Source organism: Vigna umbellata, chromosome 4 (genome assembly GCF_029865625.1).
Source record: "Vigna umbellata cultivar VRB3 chromosome 4, Vumbellata_1.0, whole genome shotgun sequence".
Lineage (NCBI taxonomy): Eukaryota > Viridiplantae > Streptophyta > Magnoliopsida > Fabales > Fabaceae > Vigna > Vigna umbellata.
The window spans coordinates 5,786,408-5,808,234 of NC_142168.1; the positions used below are offsets into that span (position 1 = coordinate 5,786,408).

The following is a 21,827-nucleotide window of genomic DNA, read 5'->3' on the forward strand; positions in this document are numbered from 1 at the left end:
ATATAAATTATAAAGTATGTATGTATTTTTTTAAATAATACTTTTATTTAAAAAATACAATTATTATTTATAAAATAATATTTTGGTTATTATCAAATGGAAACTAAAAACAATGATCGTATATTAAGTTAGACGTAAAGAAAATAAAGTTATAGATACTTAATTATTTTAATATTATTAGTTCAATTTGTGTGTTTATTTTTCTACGATAACAAAAAGTAAAAAAAATATTACTATAATAATTTATTAAAATAAATATATTATTAAATTAAAATCATAAAAAATAGTTATAAAAACGAGTATAAATATTTAGATAGCTTTATTTGTTTTATAGATAATTTTTTAATTTAAAAAAGTATCATTTAAAAGATAACATAATAAAAATTTATGTATAAAAAGATTTATTTATTAATGTTATAAATAAATTTAAATATTCTCATAATTTTGCTATTGATAGTTTTATTTATTTTGTAGATGATTGTTTTATTATATTAATTATTTTAATTTCAAAAAATGATTGTAGAAGATAAAAAAATAGAATAGGGATACTATTAAGAGAATTCCTTTATTATTCTTCACATTTAACTTCACCCTAGTCAAACACCTTTTTGTTTTGGTTTTATGAATTAGGTTTTGTCGTAGTCTCAGGCTCAAGGTCTTGTTCATTGGTACATGTTTACAGTTGCACTTTGAATTCGCATCAAACTTCTCAACTCTGTGGTTTCGCTAATTTCAGGTACTCACTATTTCTTTTCATCAATTTCTCTTTCGATTTTTCTGCATTGATGCTTTTGTGCATGGGAGCTTCTCTCAGTGGCTTTGAATGTGGCCGGGGCTCAGAATTCGGAAAATGAGAGAGTCAAGAGTTTTATTGTGTACCTATTCATCGATTTGCACTTTTTTTTCTTTCAATGCATTGTGTTTGGGCTTCATATGGAGAGCTTCAATTGTTTGTTCTTCCGGATTACCCCTTGAGTTAAAACATGATTAGGAAACTGGTTGATTTAGTTTATGTTTTGACTAAAGTTCGAGGGGGTGAAAGTTTATCTTGTTTTCTCTTTCCCAAGTAGTACATTTTTGCTAAAGTTTTGGCATTCTTTTGTTTTAACCCTTTTATTCTGCTTCCTTTGGTTTTCCAGCAGTGCAAGGTTGACAGTGCAGCTTTCCTCTTGTTTCTTCTTTTTGAGTTCACTCGTTCTAGTATTTTGGGTTCCCCAAGGTGGGGCGTAAAGGATTGGGATTTCAATGGACATTGATAGACCTGACGGCCGGAGTCCTAATCAACTTAGACCCCTGGCCTGCTCATGTTCTGTCCTGCATCGTGCCCATGGCTCGTCCAGTTGGGCTCAAGGAGAAACCAAAGTGCTTGCTGCTGTTTATGGACCCAAAGCTGGAACCAAGAAGAATGAAAATCCTGAAAAAGCATCCATTGAAGTTATTTGGAAACCGAAGACTGGACAAATTGGTTGGAACAATGCTAAACTCATCTCTTTCTTTTCATTTTAAAATAAAAATTTAATATCTGTTTTCCTTGGTTTAGGAAAAGTGGAGAAGGAGTATGAAATGATATTGAAGAAGACTTTGGAAAGCATTTGCATTCGAACGATATATCCCAACACCACAACTTCAGTTATTGTCCAGGCGAGTTTTGTTCTCAGTATTGGAAATGTGGTTTGTTACATATTTTATAATTAGTTAAACTCAAAAAACTTGGTGCAGTGCAGCTATGTTTTATTTTATTTTATTTCTTACTAGGATAATAACTATTCTCTTCAGCTGTTGTTTTGTGTGAATGTTGTCAGTTAAAATTAGAATTTTATTTGCTTGTAAATATATTATGATATATGTTATTTGTGTTTATTGATAACTTAACTTTTCACTCATTGATTCTACTGCAGGTTCTCAATGATGATGGTGCTGTATCCTACTTAAAAGTTCAGTTCTAATATGTTTGATATGGTAATTGTTTTTTTATGATATGTTTGGGTGGGGGAAGAAGTGGAAATAGGGTTGACGAATTTGAATCGGTTATTTGGTATATTATGGAAATAGGAAGGAGAGAATTAAAAGGTGAATTGGTCCCACCAATACTTTTTCACTCTATTTTTTTACCTTAGTGTGCTCTTCTCTCTCTCTCTCTCTCTCTCTCTCTCTCTCTCTCTCTCCTGGTTTCTTCTCGATTTCTCTCCAACGAAATAAAATTAAATTTTTCTTTATTTCTCACTTTTTTTTTTCAATCATCATTTTTATATTTATTCACTTTATTTCTACACCAAACAGACCCTTAAGGTTATGATATTGTGTACTTTTACTTCAACCTCCCTTTTAATTTCGGCATTCTTCACTTTATGGTTTGATTTGATTCATTGTGACATGTATTCCCTTAGGATTTTAGTCTGATGGTGGAAGGACAACACAACTTGTGTTTCTATTTCAACGCCATTTTAAGTGGTTAATGCTGGACCATTATTTTACTTGACCATTGTTATACTCTCTTCAAACTTGAAGGATAAGACCAATTCTCTTGATGCATGTGGTTCTGTAATAGTTCTTTATTTCTCTGTGAAAGATTACTGCTATTTTTCTAATCCAATTTTATGGGTATTTCTGAAAGAACAAATTAGATAGGTGTTGGGTAGTGGACTGGTATACGGTCATTCTGTTCGGGGGGTGTAAGGGAAAAAACAGAGAATAGAATAATCTGGAAAGAAAAACAGGACAGAGAAGGAGAAATTCGGAAGAGGCACGTAATAATTCTTTCTTATTCTCTGCATAACAGAAAGGTGCTTTATATAAGCACTACTCCTTACAGCTAATATTCCTTCACATGGTATAACGGTTTCCCCTAAAAGGGAGACACGTCACTTAGTAACAAAATCCCTAAGATAAATTGGCTGACGCACAACCCTCTTAGGTCGATCAATAGAAGCCTCTGGAGTATTGGTTGGGCCGTGTTCAGCTTCTGCAATAGTACTTGGGCTGCCCTCACCTTGTGCACAGTCAATAGGATTAGAGTACTGTAAGGGCCCAATGATTCTTTCATCTCCCTCCGGATGGAGAAGCACCTTGTCCTCAAGGTGGAATTGCTCTTTCATAACTCCCCATGGTTCCCACGTAGCATCTTCCGGTGGAAGACCTCTCCATTGCACCAAGACTAAGTCAGAATCTGGCTTAGTGTTCAAAATAGCTATGGGTTCCAATATGGGCTGATTATCATTGAATTCCAAAGGAAGTTTTGAAGATGTTGTTGGGGGATTTCCTTTGTGTAGTTTGAGAAAGCTGACGTGAAAGACATTGTGGATTTTGGCATTTGAAGGGAGCTCTAATTTGTAAGCAACTTGTCCAATCCGTTCCAAGACCTGGAAGGGACCAAAAAATCGTTTCTGTAACTTGCCTTGGTAATGACCAGCAACTGAAACCTGACGATGCGGGCGAAGACGAACATAAACCCAGTCTCGAGGTTGGAATTGAAGATCGCGACGGTTGTTGTCTGCCCATCGCTTAATATCTACTTGTGCTTTTTGGAGGTTGTTGTGGAGTTTACGGATGATGTCAGCTCTAGATTGCAATTCAAACTGAACAGCAGCGTTTGAAGTGTCAGGAGAAAGACCTTGGGGAATAGATGGTGGGGGATGGCCATACACGACTTCAAATGGGGTCATCTTGATGGAAGCGTTGATAGTAGTGTTGAAGCACCATTCGGCCCATGGAAGAAATTTGCCCCACAATGAAGGCTTGTGATGAACGAAGCAACGAAGATATTGTTGCAGTACCTTGTTAACCACCTCAGTTTGGCCATCGGATTGAGGATGGTAAGCTGTGGACATCCGTAGTTTGGTACCACTTAAGCGAAAAAGCTCTCGCCAAAACTGGCTAAGAAACACAGGGTCTCGATCAGAAATTAAGCTCTTGGGAAGGCCATGCAATTTGCAGATCATGTGTATGAATAAGTCAGCCACTTTGGAAGCTGAGAAAGACCTGGGTAACATGCCAAAGTGTGCAGCCTTTGAGAACCTGTCTACAACAACCAATATTGTAGAATTACTTTGGTATGGAGGAAGGCCCACAATGAAATCCAGGGATAAATCCTCCCAACATTTGGTAGGTGGGGGAATTGGTTGAAGTAGTCCTGCAGGTTTTTGAGCTGGAATCTTAGTTTGTTGACAAATTTCACATTGGGTGACAAATGTGTGAACGTCTTGACGCATTTTGGCCCAAAAGAAATTAGTTGCTAACTTCCCAAAGGTGCGTGTTACCCCAGGGTGTCCTGCCAAAGGTGTAGAATGGTACTCATGTAAGATAGTGGGGATGAAAGGGCATGATGAAGGAATCCAGATGCGTTGTTTGAACAGGATTAACCCATTTCTCAAAGAATATAAAGGAAAGTTAACAGGATTTTTTGTGATTCCCTCCTTTAGTGAAAGGAAGTCAGCATTGGTGGACAAATACTGCTTCAGATCAGATAGAAAATCCAATTGAGGAATGGATAAAATGAGAAGGCAGTGCTCCTGTTGTGGTTGTGAAAGTCTGGATAAAGCATCTGCTGCTGAGTTAGACTTCCCTGGCCGGTATTGTATCTCAAAGTCGTAGCCCAACAACTTGGAGAGGTAATGTTGTTGATCTGGAGTAAGAACAGTTTGGGATAACAACTCTTTGATTGATTTTTGGTCTGTTTGGATAATGAATCTTCGACCAAGTAAGTACTGCCACCACTTTTGTACAGCTGAGGTAATTGCACATAGTTCCCTAATATAGGTGGATGAGTTTTGCAACTTCGGGCAAAACTGTTTACTGAAATATGCGATGGGGTGTCCGTTTTGAGAGAGAACAGCCCCCATGCCTGACCCGAAGGCATCGGTTTGAACTAGGAACGTGTGATCAAAACGGGGCAGTGACAAAACAGGAGCATTCGTTAGTGCCTCTTTCAGATGTTGGAAGGCCTGTGAGGCACTATCTTGCCAAGAAAAATTGTCACGTTTGAGGAGGTCAGTAAGAGCACTAGCGATGGAGGCATAACCCTTCACGAAGCGACGATAGAATCCAGTCAAACCCAAGAAGCCCCGAAGAGACTTGACTGACATGGGTGTTGGCCAATCAAGAACAGCTTGGATCTTACTAGGGTCTGGCTGCACGCCCTTATTAGAGACTATGTGGCCCAGGTAATGTATGGACTCCTTTCCGATTGAACATTTCTCCCCTTTAAGGTGAAAGCTATTCTGCACTAGCAATTGAAAAGTACACTCCAGATGGGAAATGTGTAAATCCCGTGTTGGGCTATAGACGAGGATGTCGTCAAAGAATACAATGATGAATTGACGAAGATGTGGGCGAAAGAGGTCATTCATGGTGGCCTGAAATGTAGAAGGGGCATTGCACAACCCAAATGGCATGACTCGGAATTCGAAATGGCCGTTATGTGTGCGGAAGGCAGTTTTCTCACAATCGCTGGGAAGCATCAAGATTTGGTGGAAACCTGAAAATAGATCCAACTTAGAAAACCAAGCGGCATTACCCAGCTCATCCAATAACTCATCAATGGTTGGAATTGGAAATTTGTCCTTCACAGTGGCGGCATTGAGGGCGCGGTAGTCAACGCAAAAACGCCAAGTCCCGTCTTTCTTCTTGACAAGGATAACTGGGGAAGAAAAAGGACTTGTACTAGGCTTAATAAAGCCTGAGTCAAGCATCCGTTGCACTTGCTGTTCAATTTCGTGCTTTTGGAAGTGGGGATAACGGTAAGGTCGTACTAAAATTGGTGAAGTATTTGGCTGTAATGTAATACGGTGATCTGTGGGTCTTGAGGGTGGTAAGGTAGTTGGTGGTTGAAAAAGAGAGGAGTATTTGTGGAGGAGGGCTTGAAGGTGGGGGTGATCAGAGGTGGGAGTATGTGTAATAGTGGTGGCGGGGGAAGGATGGGGTGTGGTTGTGGGGGCAGAGTAAGAGTGGAAGGATGATGAGTATGTAGGCTCGAGTGTGAGTTGGAAAAGAGCCTCAATACTATTTGTTTGTTGCAGTCTCCGTAATTGGTGGACAGAAATTGGGCTCGGAGTTGGGCCGGTTTCTCCTTTCAGTTCCACTAATTGACCTTCCCACATGAATCTCATGAAAGGGCCATTGTAGTCCATCACAAATGGGCTTACTTGAGTCAACCAATGAACCCCTAATACAATGTCAGTACCAGACAATTCTAATGGATACAAATCAATGGAGAATTTTAAAGAGGCCAAATGAAGTTGGGCCTTGGGACAAAAAGTTGAGCAGGGGAGAAAATCACCGTTACCGACCATTACTCTCAAAGGAGTTGAAGTGGGCTCATTTTGGAGCTGAAGGAAATGAGCCACCCTACTTTGTATGAAATTGTGTGTAGCTCCACTATCCACCAAAACTTGGACTTTGTACCCGTTAATGGATCCCGTCAGACGTAGGGTGCGAGGAGCCCATTGACCCGAAAGTGCATGTAGACTAATGAGGCCTGATTCAGGAGAAGGGTCATCTATAACCCGTGGATCCGAGTCTGTTGGTGTATCTGGGTCATCGTCTGGTTCGGTTGAGACTAGAAGGAGAAATTGAGACTTACAATGATGCCCACGCGTATACTGTTCATCGCAGTTGTAGCATAAATTCTTCTCTCTCCTTGCCTGCATTTCTGTCTCTGTTAATCTTTTGATGGGTAGCTTATTGGGGGGTGTGGGTAAGAGTGGTGGTAGTGGTTTTGGGGAGGTAAGTGGTGGTGTGTTGGTTGATGGAGATGAATGGGAAAAACGATTGAATGGGGGGTTGCTAGAGTGTTTGTCCTCATGCAGCTTGGCAAACGCAATAGCTTGGTTCAGGTCTGACGTTGGAGTACCGTGACCTCTCGACGAAGGTGGGGTTTGAGGCCCGAGATAAAACAACTCAGATAAAAGCTGGTGGGGTAACCAGAGATCCTATTAGAGAGTTTCTCAAACTCAGAGAGGTAGTCTTGCAATGAGTGTGTTTGAGAAAGCTTGCACAGGGTTGCTATAGGATCGTCAAACTTTGAGGGAGCAAATCGGAGTTCGAGCGCTCGGAGGAAAGAGTCCCACGAGGTGAGTAACCCGTTGTTGTGCATCCACTGAAACCAGGCAAGGGCTTTTCCTTCAAGAGAAAAGGAAGCGAGCTGAATGCGTTGTTCCAGGGGAGTTTGGTGGAAGGCGAAGAACTGATTGGCTTTGAAGATCCAACCAAGGGAATCCGTTCCATCAAAGGGCGGAAGGTCCATTTTCATCGGTCGGTAAGGGGTATTGAGAGGTTTAGGGTTGAGTGAGAGTTGGTTCTCAAGGTGGGATGTACGATTGTCAATGTCCATGAGGGTGTTGGAAAAATTGGCTTGGGCTAGTAAGATTTGTTCTAATTTGCGGTCAAGGGAGGTGAATGGGTCAGGTGAGTCGACCATGGATGGAGGAAGTAAGACTCAATGAAAGTACCAATTGTAAGGGAAAAAACAGAGAATAGAATAATCTGGAAAGAAAAACAGGACAGAGAAGGAGAAATTCGGAAGAGGCACGTAATAATTCTTTCTTATTCTCTGCATAACAGAAAGGTGCTTTATATAAGCACTACTCCTTACAGCTAATATTCCTTCACATGGTATAACGGTTTCCCCTAAAAGGGAGACACGTCACTTAGTAACAAAATCCCTAAGATAAATTGGCTGACGCACAACCCTCTTAGGTCGATCAATAGAAGCCTCTGGAGTATTGGTTGGGCCGTGTTCAGCTTCTGCAGTAGTACTTGGGCTGCCCTCACCTTGTGCACAGTCAATAGGATTAGAGTACTGTAAGGGCCCAATGATTCTTTCAGGGGGAGTTACTACATCCATAGGACTATGAAAGAACAAATTAGATTACCATCAATTCCATCAAATACTTTTCAGTTTGATTTTATTGTTTATTACATGGGGGGTGGATACCTAAAGAGATCAATATTTAAAATATATGCTTCGATTTTTTGCTCCTTTTTCTTGACTTAGCTGAATATATAGCTTCTTCCATGTGCAATAAATGCTGCATGTGCTGCGCTTGTTGATGCTGGAATTCCCCTAAAGCATCTTGCTGGTAATCTAGACTAGTTAGTTTGTCTCTTGGTTTATTTCTCTGTTTTCATTCTATTAATAATAATGAATTCTCGTACTTGTCTCTACAGTGGCAATATGTTGTTCTGTAACAGATAGTGGTTCTATTTTATTGGATCCAACCAAAGATGAAGAGGAGGTCAGTAGAATCGCTTTTGGTTAAAATGTCATTTTATTTCCATCTAATTTCTTGGAAATTTAGTCAGCTGACTAAAATTTGGCCTACATTTTACTCATTTGTATTCTACATGCCTTGTGGATAATATTTGAAAATGTCACAACCTTTGTTTCCCATTTTAGTTATTGGTGTCATGACCAGCCTTTTGTCATTGGTGTTATAAGGATAAATAAATTACATTATCCTCACTTTAGGGGTGATTAACATTAATGCTCTTATTGAAAACAGAAACAGTCAACTTTATTCTTGATGGCACAGCATTGTTAAACTTTTTATAAACTAATATTATTTAACCTTTTGCCTTTATGTGCTTCTGTGATATTAGAAGATATGGTCAAGCACATTGTTCAGTAATACCTAGTTCATTTGCAATGCAAACTCAACAGATCTTTATTCTTCCATGTTAAAACTATAAGATTGGAGTCTTTATATTCATGATTAAAGGGAATTTGGTTTTCCTTGTAATATTGGCAGCCTTTTTTACTTTGGCAAAGGCATACTCAACTATGTGTTAAATTAGATACTAACAGTCCACATTCTGACTAGTAACTAATTGTGCATCCAATAGTCAATGTGGGTTTTATCTTCGAGAAATCCATGCATGCATTTAGTTAATGACATGCTGCGAGGCTTAGTGGAACTCAACTCATGATATATATTTTTTGCCATAAACCCATAATAATTGTATAGTTAATGTTTTCTTGTCCTTGTAGCACTGGCGATTTCTTTTACTGGAGTCGCAGGTCTCATGCTTCTTGTACATAAATCTAATTCAATGCTTTTTAATATTATGGCAGAAACTAAAAGCACTGGCCAATTTAGTTTTTCCAAATGCTATTGTTTCAGTCCTACCCGATAGGCCATTGCAGGTGGGTAGTGAGCCTATGGCACATGGAATCATGACATCTGTTACACAAGGTGCCATGTCAGGTATTCTGCAACACTTTCTTTAACTTTTCATATTCAGTTCCTTCAGTGGGAATTGTTTGTGCCATAAATATTTTAACTTTACCTAGTATTGCTTAAGCATATGCTTACATAAACTGTGCTTGTGTTGGTTTTCTCTTCTACTGTGATTGTTGTGACAATGAAAATGAGTGGAGCCACCACCAATTTTATTACATTCTGGGAAAACGTTGGAAAAAACAAAGGGAATTAATTGTATGCAATGTGGAAACTAAACTAGGCCCTATACCACGTCCCTTACTCCTGTCCTGAGACAATTACCCTAAATTAATTATGCAAATAAAAACTTCAAGCTTTTTGACATGCATTTTTAAGTCTATCAAAACAAAAATTAAATACCTTTTATCACCTAATCCTAATGAGTGAAAATCAATGTATGGAGTGTTTATTGTTAATTTTGTTACTAATTCTAAGGAATAAAAATCCAAAGTAAATCACTGAAATATTTTTTGGACCATTTTTTGTTAACCAAAAAATGTTCAATTTAAGATCATAGGAATATATTTTTTTTTACTTAATCAAGTTATTTTCTAATTTGAATTTCCTCTAATGTTAAATCAAATTCAAATTATTGAAGGTGATTTTTTGTAAAGTTCATACAAATAAATGTAATGCATTATATTCACCAAACCACAAGATGAAAAAAACGACGGGGAAGAATTATATTTTTCTCTTTTTGGAGAGAAGGAAAGTACTATTGCTCGCGTTTAGCTCTGGAAACGTCAAGTTAGCAATGATATTGCCTGTATGTATGATCACGATGAAGTGATGGCTGAAGTGGTGGAATTTGAATAGGGTTCTAAAGGCATTACTCTGAATTATGATGCAAACGTAATATGATGATGACATTTTTAGTAACATTAGAAGAGCCTCTTATGTCCAATAACAACACTGGCATAAAGAATTATTAGAAATGACACCAAAAAGGAAGAAGAAAAAGGGTTGGCTACTTGAAATTCTAACCCTTGTAGATGCTTTCTACCTGCATAGATTGTACCTTAAATCTTGCTCCACTTTATTTTTCTTCTATTGATGCTACTTTGGCCTGTTTCCTCCCTTGTAATGGATGCATTTAGGGTTTTCTTATTTATCACATCTACCATATTAATTAGAAATTCCACTTCCTAAAACAAAATACCAACTACCATGTGTGGACTTGAACACATGCTAGTCATATCAGCTATGTTACTAACGCCGTCTAAGCCTGGTGACTATAAACATCATTTTGAAAAATTGGAGGATTAAAAAGAATAGTACTCCCTAATGGAAGGAGTAAAAAATATAAGGAATATATATATATATATATATATATATATATATATATATATATATATATATATATATATATATATATGCATGAATGTGCTAGGCCTGATAAGCTATAATAAGTATAATTGTAATAAAATATGATAAAATAAAAATAGGGTGTTTACAATTATCTAATAAGTTTTCTGTTTAACCTTTTTGTAGCGGATGATTATCTTCACTGCCTAGAAAGAGGTCGTGCTGCTAGTGCAAGGTTGTCTGAATTTTTGAGGAAGAACATAGGACTGAAATCTACAAGTGAGGGATCTTAAGCAGGGTGATTTCCTATCTTCTTGGATGTAGTTTATTAGTGTCTAATTTCCCCCCTGCAGCAAGGGGGGAGGATGGGATATCTCGGCAGATAGTGTTGCATATATGTCCCATTCATGAAATTTTCATTGAAATGATTAAAGGATTTTGTTCGTGGTTGATTGTAAAATTGCGAAAGCCAATCAATCTGGCCTTTCCTGGTCTCTTGGTTAGTTGTATATTATCTGTCCTTAATGTATTTCTGAGTGAATTTATAAGTTTAAGCAAAGGATTGCAATCAGGTGCTCTCAAAGAAAAATGTTTGAAATAATTTGTAGAAGTTGTATGATCCATGATTATGATTTCTTCGCGTCATGGCTCCTCTTACAGCAAATTTTGTACGAGCTATGAAAGACTAGGGATAGAATTAGGTCCTGACGTTAGTGTTCTGTTTTGTCATCTTTGTGAAAAAACTGTTAGGAACCCAATTCAATGTAGGTCGAAATTTGTCTTATATATTGAAAATAAAACTTTTACAGAGGAGAACCCCTATAATCCCCAGAGCATAAGCTCCGATAGAAACTATTTCTCTGCCTAATAACAAAGAACCTCAATCCACCCCCAAACACCTCTCACGTTCCCTCTATATGTAACCCCGTTTCTCCTCTCCTCTCTTTAACTATTTCCTCCTTCGGTTTTCCCTCTAACGGACCCTGAACATTTGGCCCGTTGGCACCCCATACTGGGTTGTCCTGATTCATTAAAGCTGTCAGAAACCCTTTTGCATAAAACCTTTATTTCTTGTGTAATTCAAATTGTGAGATGACTATTAACAGTTTATAAAGGGAGCCTCTCCCCTTTGTTTTTCATAACCAGGCAGGAAAAGAGTCCTAGGGTTGTATGCACATTAAGGAGAATAGATCAAATGGGGTAGAGGCAGAGAGAGATTGGGGACAAGCTATTTATAGGATTATGTTAAAGATCTAAAAGCCAATTTGTTTATTAGTATGACTTGCTACTAAACATTATAACGGCATTTGATTTAGGTAGCTGACTTCTGTCAGTGAGAAAAAGCTTTTGGTAGTTCTAATTTTGATTGGTTAGATCACTTACGAAGGGAAATTTGGAAAGTTGAACAAAACGCATAACACTTGCAATGAAAGTATTTATTGCACGAATGTTCGTAATTTACAATCTAACACAGGTGATTATAGAAATACACATTCCTTGAACAAAACACATTGCAATGAAAGTATTTACTGCAAGAAATTTCATAATTTACATTATGATGACCACCAACATATACCTGATTATAGAGTTAACAGAATCAATTAAATTGCAAAATAGAAACGCCCATTCCTTCTTATAGAATATCCGTCATGATCTTTTATTGTCCCTAAGAGCACCCCATTGCTAACGAAACACAGCCAAGTCTTTCCACATAGCCTATGGGTTACGAAAGAAAGGATACACGATAAAATAGAAAATGAGAAGATTTTAGTAGAAAATGAAATGATTGTTTGGTTGTTTGGTAAAACTGAAGAACAAAAGACAAACAAATGAAGGGAAATAAAGTAATATATTTAGAATATATTTAGAGAATGGGAAATAAAATTAGGATGTAATAATTTTGTTTGTATATATGGGGAATAATTTTTATGTGTGTATTCTTTGTAGCAAACCAAGTGCAAGTTTAGTTTGATATTTAGATCTATGCTTTCAATTTAAAAAATATTTATATTTGACATCATCGAGTGCCAAACCAAACATGAATGAAGTTGATAGTAAATGTGAAGTTTTTTGAAGTTGACGAGAGGGTGATGAAATTGTGAGATAAGTGATAATTATAAAATTATAATAGTATAAAATTGTAAATTATAAAATGATATGGGGTGATAAATAAATAAAATAATGAGATAAGATAATAATCATGTCTTTTAATTAATAAAAGTTAAACAAGATTTAATTAAAAATTGTAAAACTTTCAAATGTCAAATTAATAATAAAATTATGTTTTTTTTCTGTGAACTTTGTGAATTTACGTACGAAATTGAAATTTGTTATTTTCAAACCTTAATATATGGATTCCAAACTTTAGAAATAAATTAATATAATCTTTTTAATCTAATAATAATAATGTTTATTTTTGTGGGTTTGTTAAATAGTATTATAGGATAACATTTGAGTTAGAAATGTTAAAAGAGATGTTACACAAAAAAATTATTTAATTCAATTTTAAAATTTAAAGATTAAACTTTATCAATGAAATGCTAAAATTTGTCATGAATTTAAAATTTCATTAAGTAAAAAATAAATTTAAATTTAACTTAATTTTATAAAACAAGTTTCACAATATTAAATTTACATTTATTTGCAACTATTTAATACTAATTCTATTTTACAGTAATAGTGGGAAAAAAAAAACTAGGGAAGACGAGTATCGTAATGCTATGAATAATAATCTCAGATAAGATTTTCAAGATTTTATATTTTCGAGGGCGGGTTATTATGGCACCTTTCCTTGACAAATAAAACATCATAAAAGGTGTTACGGGGAGTTGGTCATTCAAATATTCTTCATAGTAATAGATAGAAAGTTTAATATTGGTCATTACTTTGGTTTAAAGCATTACCTTTTAAAAAAATTCAGGCTCCATATTTTGTTAATATGGTTCTTTTTGCTCACATCGTTCGTTAAAAATATAACGGTGCAACTGTCACCGTGACCAAACTTGAGGGAGCTGTGCAGTTTGATGAATACATGGTTCAAAGAATTAAATGCAGAAAGAAACATAAATGGCTGTTTGAAGAATTAAATATAGAGATAGAGAAATGTAAATGACTTTTAATGGTTGAAGAGAGAAATATTAATGTATTGATTAAAGAGAGAATATTTCTTTGGACACTACCCAACAATGCACCAATTTTATACACCCACCTCCAGTTGCTTATTAACAACAAAACTGTGACCATTAGATAACCTCTGCTGCACAACGAAAACCTTAGCCTGTAACCCTTCACCATTCTTATAATTCACCCATGCATCACCAAAATATCATTTGCGTACTTTACCTATCAACAAGGGACATAGCAGCACATGCACAACAACAATTTCATGCACTTGGTATTAACCATATTATGATTTCCCTCCCAAGGTAGGTACCATGAAAACCATTAAATGCCAATATCAAAAACTCCTTCTAACTCTCAGGATTCCAACGTCTACACTAACAGGAAGAAAATATAATATTTCTCTTCATCTTATCGTGGACCCCACATGCATTGAAACTCTTCACTTGCAAAAGGATACCCAGCTAGTGGCTCCCCGCACCCCCGGGTCTAGCAGGATTCCCTCCAGTACCCACCGGAATACGTCGGTGCGGTTCCCCACCGGTCTCGGTCCGACAGTGGTGGCGACGGCGTGATGAATGCGTTGAGTTATTTGACGAATATTCTCACTTCGAAGGTCTACGACGTAGCAATTGAGTCCTCTCTACAATTGGCACCAAAGCTTTCTCGAAAACTCGGGGTTAAGGTTTGGCTCAAGAGAGAGGATTTGCAACCCATTTTCTCATTTAAGATTCGTGGAGCTTATAATATGATGGCAAAACTTCCCAAGGATTTGTTGGAAAAGGGAGTTATCTGCTCTATGGTGATTGTTATGTGAAGAGGGTTAATCCAAAGGTGAGGATTATTGGGGTGGAGCCCTCTGATGCAAATGCAATGGCGTTGTCATTCCATCATCATTAGAGAGTGATTTTGGACCAGGTTGGAGGATTTGCATATGGTGTGACTATTGGGATTTGCACCTAACTTACGTCATTTTAATTTTTTTAAAATATTTACACAGTGCAACCTCTTCAAACATGTCACGTATTCATCAAACTGCAATACTCACTCAGGTTTGACCACGGTGGCATTTACATCGTTATGTTTTTAACGACGTGAGCGAAAAAGACCAGATTGAACATTTTTTAACGAAATATGGGGTCTTATTAAACTTTTTTAAAAGATAGGATCACTTTGAACCATACCCTAAAAGTAGGGACCAAATGATGTATTAAACCTAGAATTAAGGTTTTAAAAAGACAACTCATTAGTTTTTACTACTATTGTCAAAATATGTTAGAACTCGCGGATTAACCTTGTCCACCACAGATTCAGACCGGATTGAGTTTGAAAAAAATAATTTTTTTATATGGGTCAATTTTCGCCTAGTTTAATTTAATTATTTTTTATTTTTTATTTTTTATTTCAATATTATTAGTTATCATTTTTTTATTGTATTATAAAGGGAATAAAGAAAAAAGATGTTTCAAGAGAGCAAAATATTATAAATTTATGCATTCAATACACTAATATTATAAATGGATATATAAACCTATTTATTCGCTTTTTGGGTTTGCTTTTGGATTACATTTGAGTTGTATGTTAATTTTTTTATTTTAAATTGTCTTTGAAGTTCAACATCTTTTAGAATGAAATTATTTAAATTTGAATTACAAAAAAATTGTAATTTTTTTTGGATTTAAAAAAAACTTGTAATTAAATGAGCTAGTGAGCCAACCCGTTTAACCCACCAACCCTTGATGGATCAGACCAGGTTTAAATTTTTTTGGCTCGCTAATAAATAAGCAGGGTTGGATTAACTCACTAAATGACTAACTCGTGGTGGGCTAAGCCGGATTGGACCGGATGACCTGGTTTCACATCAATTGTTTTTATAAATATTATTTACTTGTTAAAAGTGATACGATTTTAGTTACTCGCCTAGAATTTAAAATACATTGTTAGTTATATATTTTCAACAGTTAAAAGTGAACAATTTATAAATAAATGAAAAACAAGATCATTTTCAAAATCAACAAGTATATTTAAGGCAATTTAATAAAGGAGTGTCAACCTCTAATTGCATATCACACTAGTAAGTTGAGTTTGCAGTCAACATCTACACCTACTTCTCAATAAATCTTAGAACGTAAATTATAAATCTAACTCATGATTTTGATTATTTCATTTGACCATAATTAGTAAATTATTGGTTGGTATTAACTAGCACAACACAAGTTACCATTCAACAACCTACACCACAATTACCTAAACAAATTGCAATTTTAGTTCCCAACTTTTGACATGTCCTTTGGTTGTTTCCTCAAACTATGGAATGCAGAGAGCGAAATACACAAACTTTTGGATACTGTAAATTGTCATTTTGTGAAGGAACAAAGCAGAACATAGTTGTTTCTACCATTTTTCTAAAGGATCACTTCCTATAACAATCAACTACATCTTGCTGTTAATTGTCATATAGTTTAAACATAGTCTCTTTAAATAAGCTTCTCATTCTTGCATCAAAGCACTCAAAAGAACACAGAGTAGAACCAAACAATCAGCATAGAAAATGAAGATTAATTTTTTCACAAGAGCAACCTTTCTTTTTTTGGTCTTTCTCTTCCTGTCAAATTGTTTGAACATTGAAGCTGAAAAATGCCAACCTAGTGGCAGAGTTAAAGGAGGAAAGATGCCTTCAGGGCATTGCAATGAAGAGGATGATTTGTGCTGTGTGCCAGGAAAAACATATCCCACATACACATGTTCACCAACAGTGTCTAGTCACACCAAAGCATATCTCACTCTTAATAGCTTTGAGAAGGGTGGAGATGGCGACAGCCCTTCAAAATGTGACAACCAATATCATTCTGATGACACATCTGTGGTGGCACTTTCCACTGGATGGTTCGACCACAAGAGCATTTGCCTCCATAACATCACCATTAGAGGCAATGGCAGAAGTGTGGTGGCCATGGTGGTTGATGAATGTGACTCATCACAAGGATGTGACAAACATCATGGCTATCAACCTCCTTGTGCCAACAACATTGTTGCTGCCTCAATGGCTGTGTGGAAAGCCTTAGGCATCCCCATGAACCAATGGGGATGGATGGATATTACATGGTCTCATGCTTAAATCTTATTGCACAAGTTGGTGAAAAATTCATTTTAGAAATCAGTTTTATAAAATTGAACTATGCGTAAATTTATCTTTTAAAATTATATTGATAAATAAGTTTGTTTCTTTATATTATGTATCGGTTATAGTTAATTTTCTATAAAATGTAAACCTTTCATTTGTTGATAGTGTATTGACTTAGCTTATCCATTGGATTGTGGTTTAGATTTTATATTCTTTCTTATTCATCTTTTAGCTTAACAAACTATGGCGAGTGAAAAGTAATGTATTGTATATTATAGTTTTGTACTTAGATTTTGTAAAATTCATAATTTTAATACCCATCACCCGGTTTAACTTCTAGTTTATAAAAATCCTCATATCATCCCTTCAATTAAGAATGTTTTTCAATTCGACTCATTTGACGTGTTATTCTAAAAGTATTTAATATGTTATCCCAAAAATATTAATCGAAGTTATTTTTAAAATAAGAAAGTAAAAAATATATTTTAAATACTTTTGAAAACTATTCTTTTTTTAATAAGAAACTAAAAGATAACTTCCAAAGGTTGTGTTGGAGCTATCAAGGCATCCATTAAATTTTATTAGGTTTAATACATTATTTGGTCTCTAGTTTTTGGGCTTTTGTTCAAAGTCGTTTTACGTTTTAAAAAAGTTCAGTTAGACCCCATATTTTGTTAAAAAATGTTCAAAATGGTCTTTTTGGCTTACGGCGTTAAAAACATAACGGTGCAGTTGTCTCCGTGGCCAAAACCAAATGATGTGTAAAGTTTTTGCAATACGTGGCACATTTGTTATATTTAATGTGTAAATTAAAATAAAAAAAATGACGTTAGCTAAGTTTAACGAAATGGGTTAAATCAAATTACCCTTATCTAAGAATCCTATCGCGATTTCTGGGTTTAACAATCTGGTGAAACTGGTCTTGTAATCACTGTGGCGTAGTGATTCCTTAAAGGTGAAATTTGAAGAGCGTACGTACTTGAGGTAAGTGTTGCTAACCCTAGCCTACTTACTTGATGTTCTTGTTATTGGATTTGGGAGTTAGGGTTTGAGGTGGAAATAGAGGGTGGAGTGGAGGTGGAAAGTAATGGTGGAGAGGAAGTGGATGGTGGAGTGGAGGTGGACAAAGATGGTGGACTGGAGGTGGAAACTAATGGTGGAGAGGAGGTGGATGGTGGAGTGGAGGTGGTAAAAAATGATGGATTGGAGGTGGAAACTAATCGTGGAAACTAAGTCAGATATCTTTCATGTGTTTTTCGTTGATATCCATTTGGGACCAAGTACACAGTTTTAAATTGAAAAGGGGACCACATTGCACATTTTTTGACCAAAGGGGAAACTAAATTTAACGTTACATATAAACACCTGAACGTAAAGATTGAGTTTCACCTTCACATTACATGAACACCTACACCTGAACGTAAACATTAAGATTCAATCTAAACAGACCCACATTGTCAAATATTCACCACAATAACAACACACACAACTCCAACTAACAATTTTATCCTTTCTCTGACAATTTCACCATCTCTTTCGTCAATCTTTTCTTCATTACACCACTTGATAAAGTTACAGTACATCCCTCTTGAAGATTCACCCTATTATTCACCAAATAAGCCACCAAAATTGGTTCTAACACAACAATCTATAAACAAATAAATTCCAAATTAAGTGAGACGAGTAAGCCAGGCGTGAAGTCCTTAGCGTCGGAGCCGAATGTGATCATCGGTGTTGCTGCATCTTTTCCAAAGCGCCTCGTTGGCTAGGAACTCCACTAACGTTACCACCAGTCCTTTTTCTCAATTATTTTTCAACGTTCTTCCTTCTCCTTGAATGGGTTTTTTCTGGTTGTGGGTGTTTGAGGTGAAGAAGAAGACAATGGGGTGATGGTTACCGAAATGTTGGGAGAGAGACGGGGTTTCTAATTTTTTGTGAACTGCAAATTGGCAATTAGGGTTTCTGATTTTGTACATGATTTTGTGAATTGTGAATTGAGATTCTGATTTTGAAAATTGCAATTGGGGTTTCTAATTTTACACATGATTTTGCACAAACCCTAACCCTTTTCTTTTACCTAACAACTTCATTTTTTTAACTTTTCCATGTACCTTGCCAACTCAATTCACCTCACCTTGCCACACAATCAAAAACTGTACACATCATTTAGTTTTTGCCACGAAGACAATTGCACTGTTATGTTTTTAACGCCGTAAGCCAAAAGGACCATTTTGAACCGTTTTTAACGAAATATGGGACCTTATTAAACTTTTTTAAAAGATAAAACGACTTTGAACGAAAAGCCTAAAACTAGGGACCAAATGATGTATTAAACTATTTTATTAGAGTCTAAATTGCTTTTAGAAGCATAGTCGTATACACATTAAAAAGTTCCAATTTCAAATATGGTAGAAGCATGGAATAAAAAATTGTGCTTCTTGCAACATGCCACAAAGCTGTATAGGTTACTCAAGTAACATAAACACGAATTATCTTAGTACCGAGTTATGCATAATTGTGAGATCCAATTTTTAAAGAATACAGTAATAAAGAAATAGAAACTTTGTTGAACACAATAGATACAAAGTTGTAGATACGGTGGGAACATCTTTCCAGGCCAATAATTGATATTTTGCAACTAATTTACTGAATATTTTATTGGACAACGGATATTCTTCATTGCAAAGGGGTTCAATCCATCCTCCTTAGGCTCACATCATCCAAGCCTAATTTGTAGTTCAATCAATTCAATCCGACTTTGCATGACTTTGTCTTAACCAAACTAAACCTTTCTTGGTTTGGAAGTTTAGTTACAAAAGATTGGCCATTTTTTTTTTCATTGTTGGAATTGTATTCCCTCTTACAGACAGACTTTATGTACACACAAAGTAAATACGTATTAGAAATACAATTATTGTGAAACGTTGGATACAAATTAGAAAATAAAATACTATATAAAGATGAAATATCCGTTGATTCATTGTTTTAAAATTATGGTAAGGGAGAAGTGTATTCTAATGTCAATATATCCACCATTACACTTGTTTAAATGGCCGTGGTCTTTAGACGAAAAATCAATTATGTTCCATTTCTCTTGTCAACACTCATTATTTCAATGGTTTTGGATTTTTGTTTTATTTCTGCATAGCTAAGCGAAGGAAACAACGTTGGGAAATTTGCTAACCGACTTTCAAATCCTTAAGGTAACCGATACGCACTATCTCCAGACGCCACTCCAAATTTTCTCCATGATTAAAACTTTTGAGCTTTCCTCCCATTAGTTTCAGCTCTTTGCATTCCTCGGGCAGCTTGCTAGGCTTTAGCCATTCTGGAATTTCCTGCCCTGGAAAGCCTTCAAGATGCAATCTTTTCAATCTCAAAGGCAAAATTATTCTCTCAATGTACCCGTTCTCAGACACACCCCATGATATTTTTAGATGCTCAAGAGACAACCCTCTCCAACTTTCAAACTCCCCATCTTCTATCACAGCCTCAGATCCTATATGTATGCTGAGCCGCCTTAGATTTTTCAAATTTGCAAGCTCTGATATGCTGTCTTGACTCTCTCTAGAATTTCCTACTGCATATCCCTCCAGTACTTGGAGCTGTGTGAGTTTTTCAATCCCTTTTGGCATGCCTTCCAACAAGTAACACTGGGACAAAATGAGATGTGTCAGACTTTTCATTGAGGAAATATCATTAGGCAGTGTCTCCAAGTTGTGGCAAGCTTTCAGATCAAGAATTTGTAGGCTCTCAAGTTGAGTAATGGAGGGTGGAAGCTTAGATATTCTTGATATCCCACGAAGACTAAAATAGGTCAGATTCTTTTTGATTCTTCAACTTCTGTAGGAATCGTTCACTCCCTACTTCAACCAAGTTGAAGCACCTTTAAATTTTGTATGTTTTTATCCAACCATTGAGATCCAAAATTTAAATAACTGGCACCAACATTAAAAATAGTAGTTATCCTAGGTTTCAAACTATTTTCACCTAGTACAACTTCTTTTTGCTCAAGTACTGACCATTTACCTCGTATGTGATTGTAGGGTATTCTAAGAGGAAATGGATAACTCCTGTGATTTTCTGTTGATAGTGACAGCAACTCAGGACGAACGAGAGGATTGATTTGAAATTTATTGACAATGGGACACTCTCTATTACCATACGCTAAAATCACATTCGATTTCAAAAGCATATCCGTCAGATCCTCACCCTCTTTCTCTGCTGTTTTCAGTTCAGTACTTTCAAGAAAACCCTCTCCAATCCACCAATAAATTGTTTGTCTTTTCTTTACAACAGCTCCTTCAGGGAAAACTAGGAGAGACAACAAACATTTTAGTGCATGATCTGCTAGGATCCGTAGATTCATATTCAGTTTCTTTGGCGGCGGCAACTGATTCTTGTGTTGTTGTCTACTTCTATCGTGATCCTCCTCCCCAGATGAGTCATCAAAATTGCTCTTTGGAAGCAACTTTTCAGCAGAATTACTTATTCTCTTGCAAATGTTATCCATGTCTTGATTCAACCTCTTGCTGTCTAAGTTTCGAAGATGGCCATCCACCTCTGACAAAGGGTGAAGCAGTTCTTCTTCGTTATTCTTTACTTTCTCGAACAACTTCCTTATCTTGTTCAATTCTCTCCTTAACTTTTCCAAATTCCTATCTAATGATTCATCTCTTCCCCTTTCACGGAATTGGCTCCTTGCTGTCTTCACACGTTTCAACAACACAGCTACTGCTTTCATTTTGTTTGTCGGAATAGACATTTTCCAATTACTAACAAACATATAATTATAGAGTTAATTAACAGTACCACCCACTCAACAACTCTCATTTCGATATTGAAATTTCCTAACTCACTTTTCTGTTATTGCTATCCGATTAAAAAATTTAATAAAGTGAGATTTGTAACATTAGGGGGTTAAAGTGAGTCAATTTAGCTTACATTGGTTGATTTATTACAAATTGAGTTAAAAATGTGTTGGTTCAACCTCACTCATCTCTTGGTGAATTGAAATTTTATAATCTGATTCATCTTATATTATGAGTTGGTAGATTAGTAGA

At 36.0% G+C, this 21,827-nt stretch overlaps 4 protein-coding genes across 4 annotated transcripts; 2 read left to right on the forward strand and 2 right to left on the reverse strand.

Annotated features, from left to right (window-relative positions):
* The first annotated feature begins 591 nt into the window (after positions 1-591).
* Positions 592-11,165, forward strand: LOC124827566 (Ribosomal protein S5 domain 2-like superfamily protein). The gene is made up of 8 exons (XM_088113168.1): positions 592-736; positions 1,140-1,465; positions 1,541-1,641; positions 1,899-1,919; positions 8,003-8,075; positions 8,164-8,231; positions 9,068-9,200; positions 10,707-11,165. The coding sequence occupies exons 2-8, from the start codon at positions 1,246-1,248 to the stop codon at positions 10,811-10,813; spliced, it is 723 nt and encodes a 240-aa protein (XP_087969294.1). The 5' UTR covers positions 592-736; positions 1,140-1,245; the 3' UTR covers positions 10,814-11,165.
* Positions 11,166-16,191: 5,026 nt separating this feature from the next.
* Positions 16,192-16,798, forward strand: LOC124827564 (putative ripening-related protein 1). The gene has a single exon (XM_047300640.2). It carries the CDS (start codon positions 16,192-16,194, stop codon positions 16,756-16,758), a length of 567 nt encoding a protein of 188 aa, XP_047156596.2. The 3' UTR covers positions 16,759-16,798.
* Positions 16,799-19,477: 2,679 nt separating this feature from the next.
* LOC148199124 (disease resistance RPP13-like protein 4) lies at positions 19,478-20,588 on the reverse strand (the record flags this gene model as incomplete). The annotated part of the gene is made up of 1 exon (XM_088112575.1): positions 19,478-20,588. A coding segment is annotated over one exon (645 nt), but the record flags the coding sequence as incomplete, so codon positions are not given.
* LOC148199125 (uncharacterized) lies at positions 20,473-21,827 on the reverse strand. The gene has a single exon (XM_088114582.1). It carries the CDS (start codon positions 21,548-21,550, stop codon positions 20,633-20,635), a length of 918 nt encoding a protein of 305 aa, XP_087970708.1. The 5' UTR covers positions 21,551-21,827; the 3' UTR covers positions 20,473-20,632.

What these genes read in the sequence shown, in the direction of transcription:
- LOC124827566 (XM_088113168.1), top strand. Translation starts at nt 1,246, where the DNA reads ATGGACATTGATAGACCTGACGGCCGGAGTCCTAATCAACTTAGACCC. An exon ending in TTCTCAATGATGATGGTGCT is followed by an intron (nt 1,920 to 8,002) that starts GTATCCTACTTA and finishes CTGAATATATAG; the next exon opens with CTTCTTCCATGTGCAATAAA. An exon ending in CAACCAAAGATGAAGAGGAG is followed by an intron (nt 8,232 to 9,067) that starts GTCAGTAGAATC and finishes ATATTATGGCAG; the next exon opens with AAACTAAAAGCACTGGCCAA.
- LOC124827564 (XM_047300640.2), top strand. Translation starts at nt 16,192, where the DNA reads ATGAAGATTAATTTTTTCACAAGAGCAACCTTTCTTTTTTTGGTCTTT.
- LOC148199125 (XM_088114582.1), bottom strand. Translation starts at nt 21,550, where the DNA reads ATGTTTGTTAGTAATTGGAAAATGTCTATTCCGACAAACAAAATGAAA.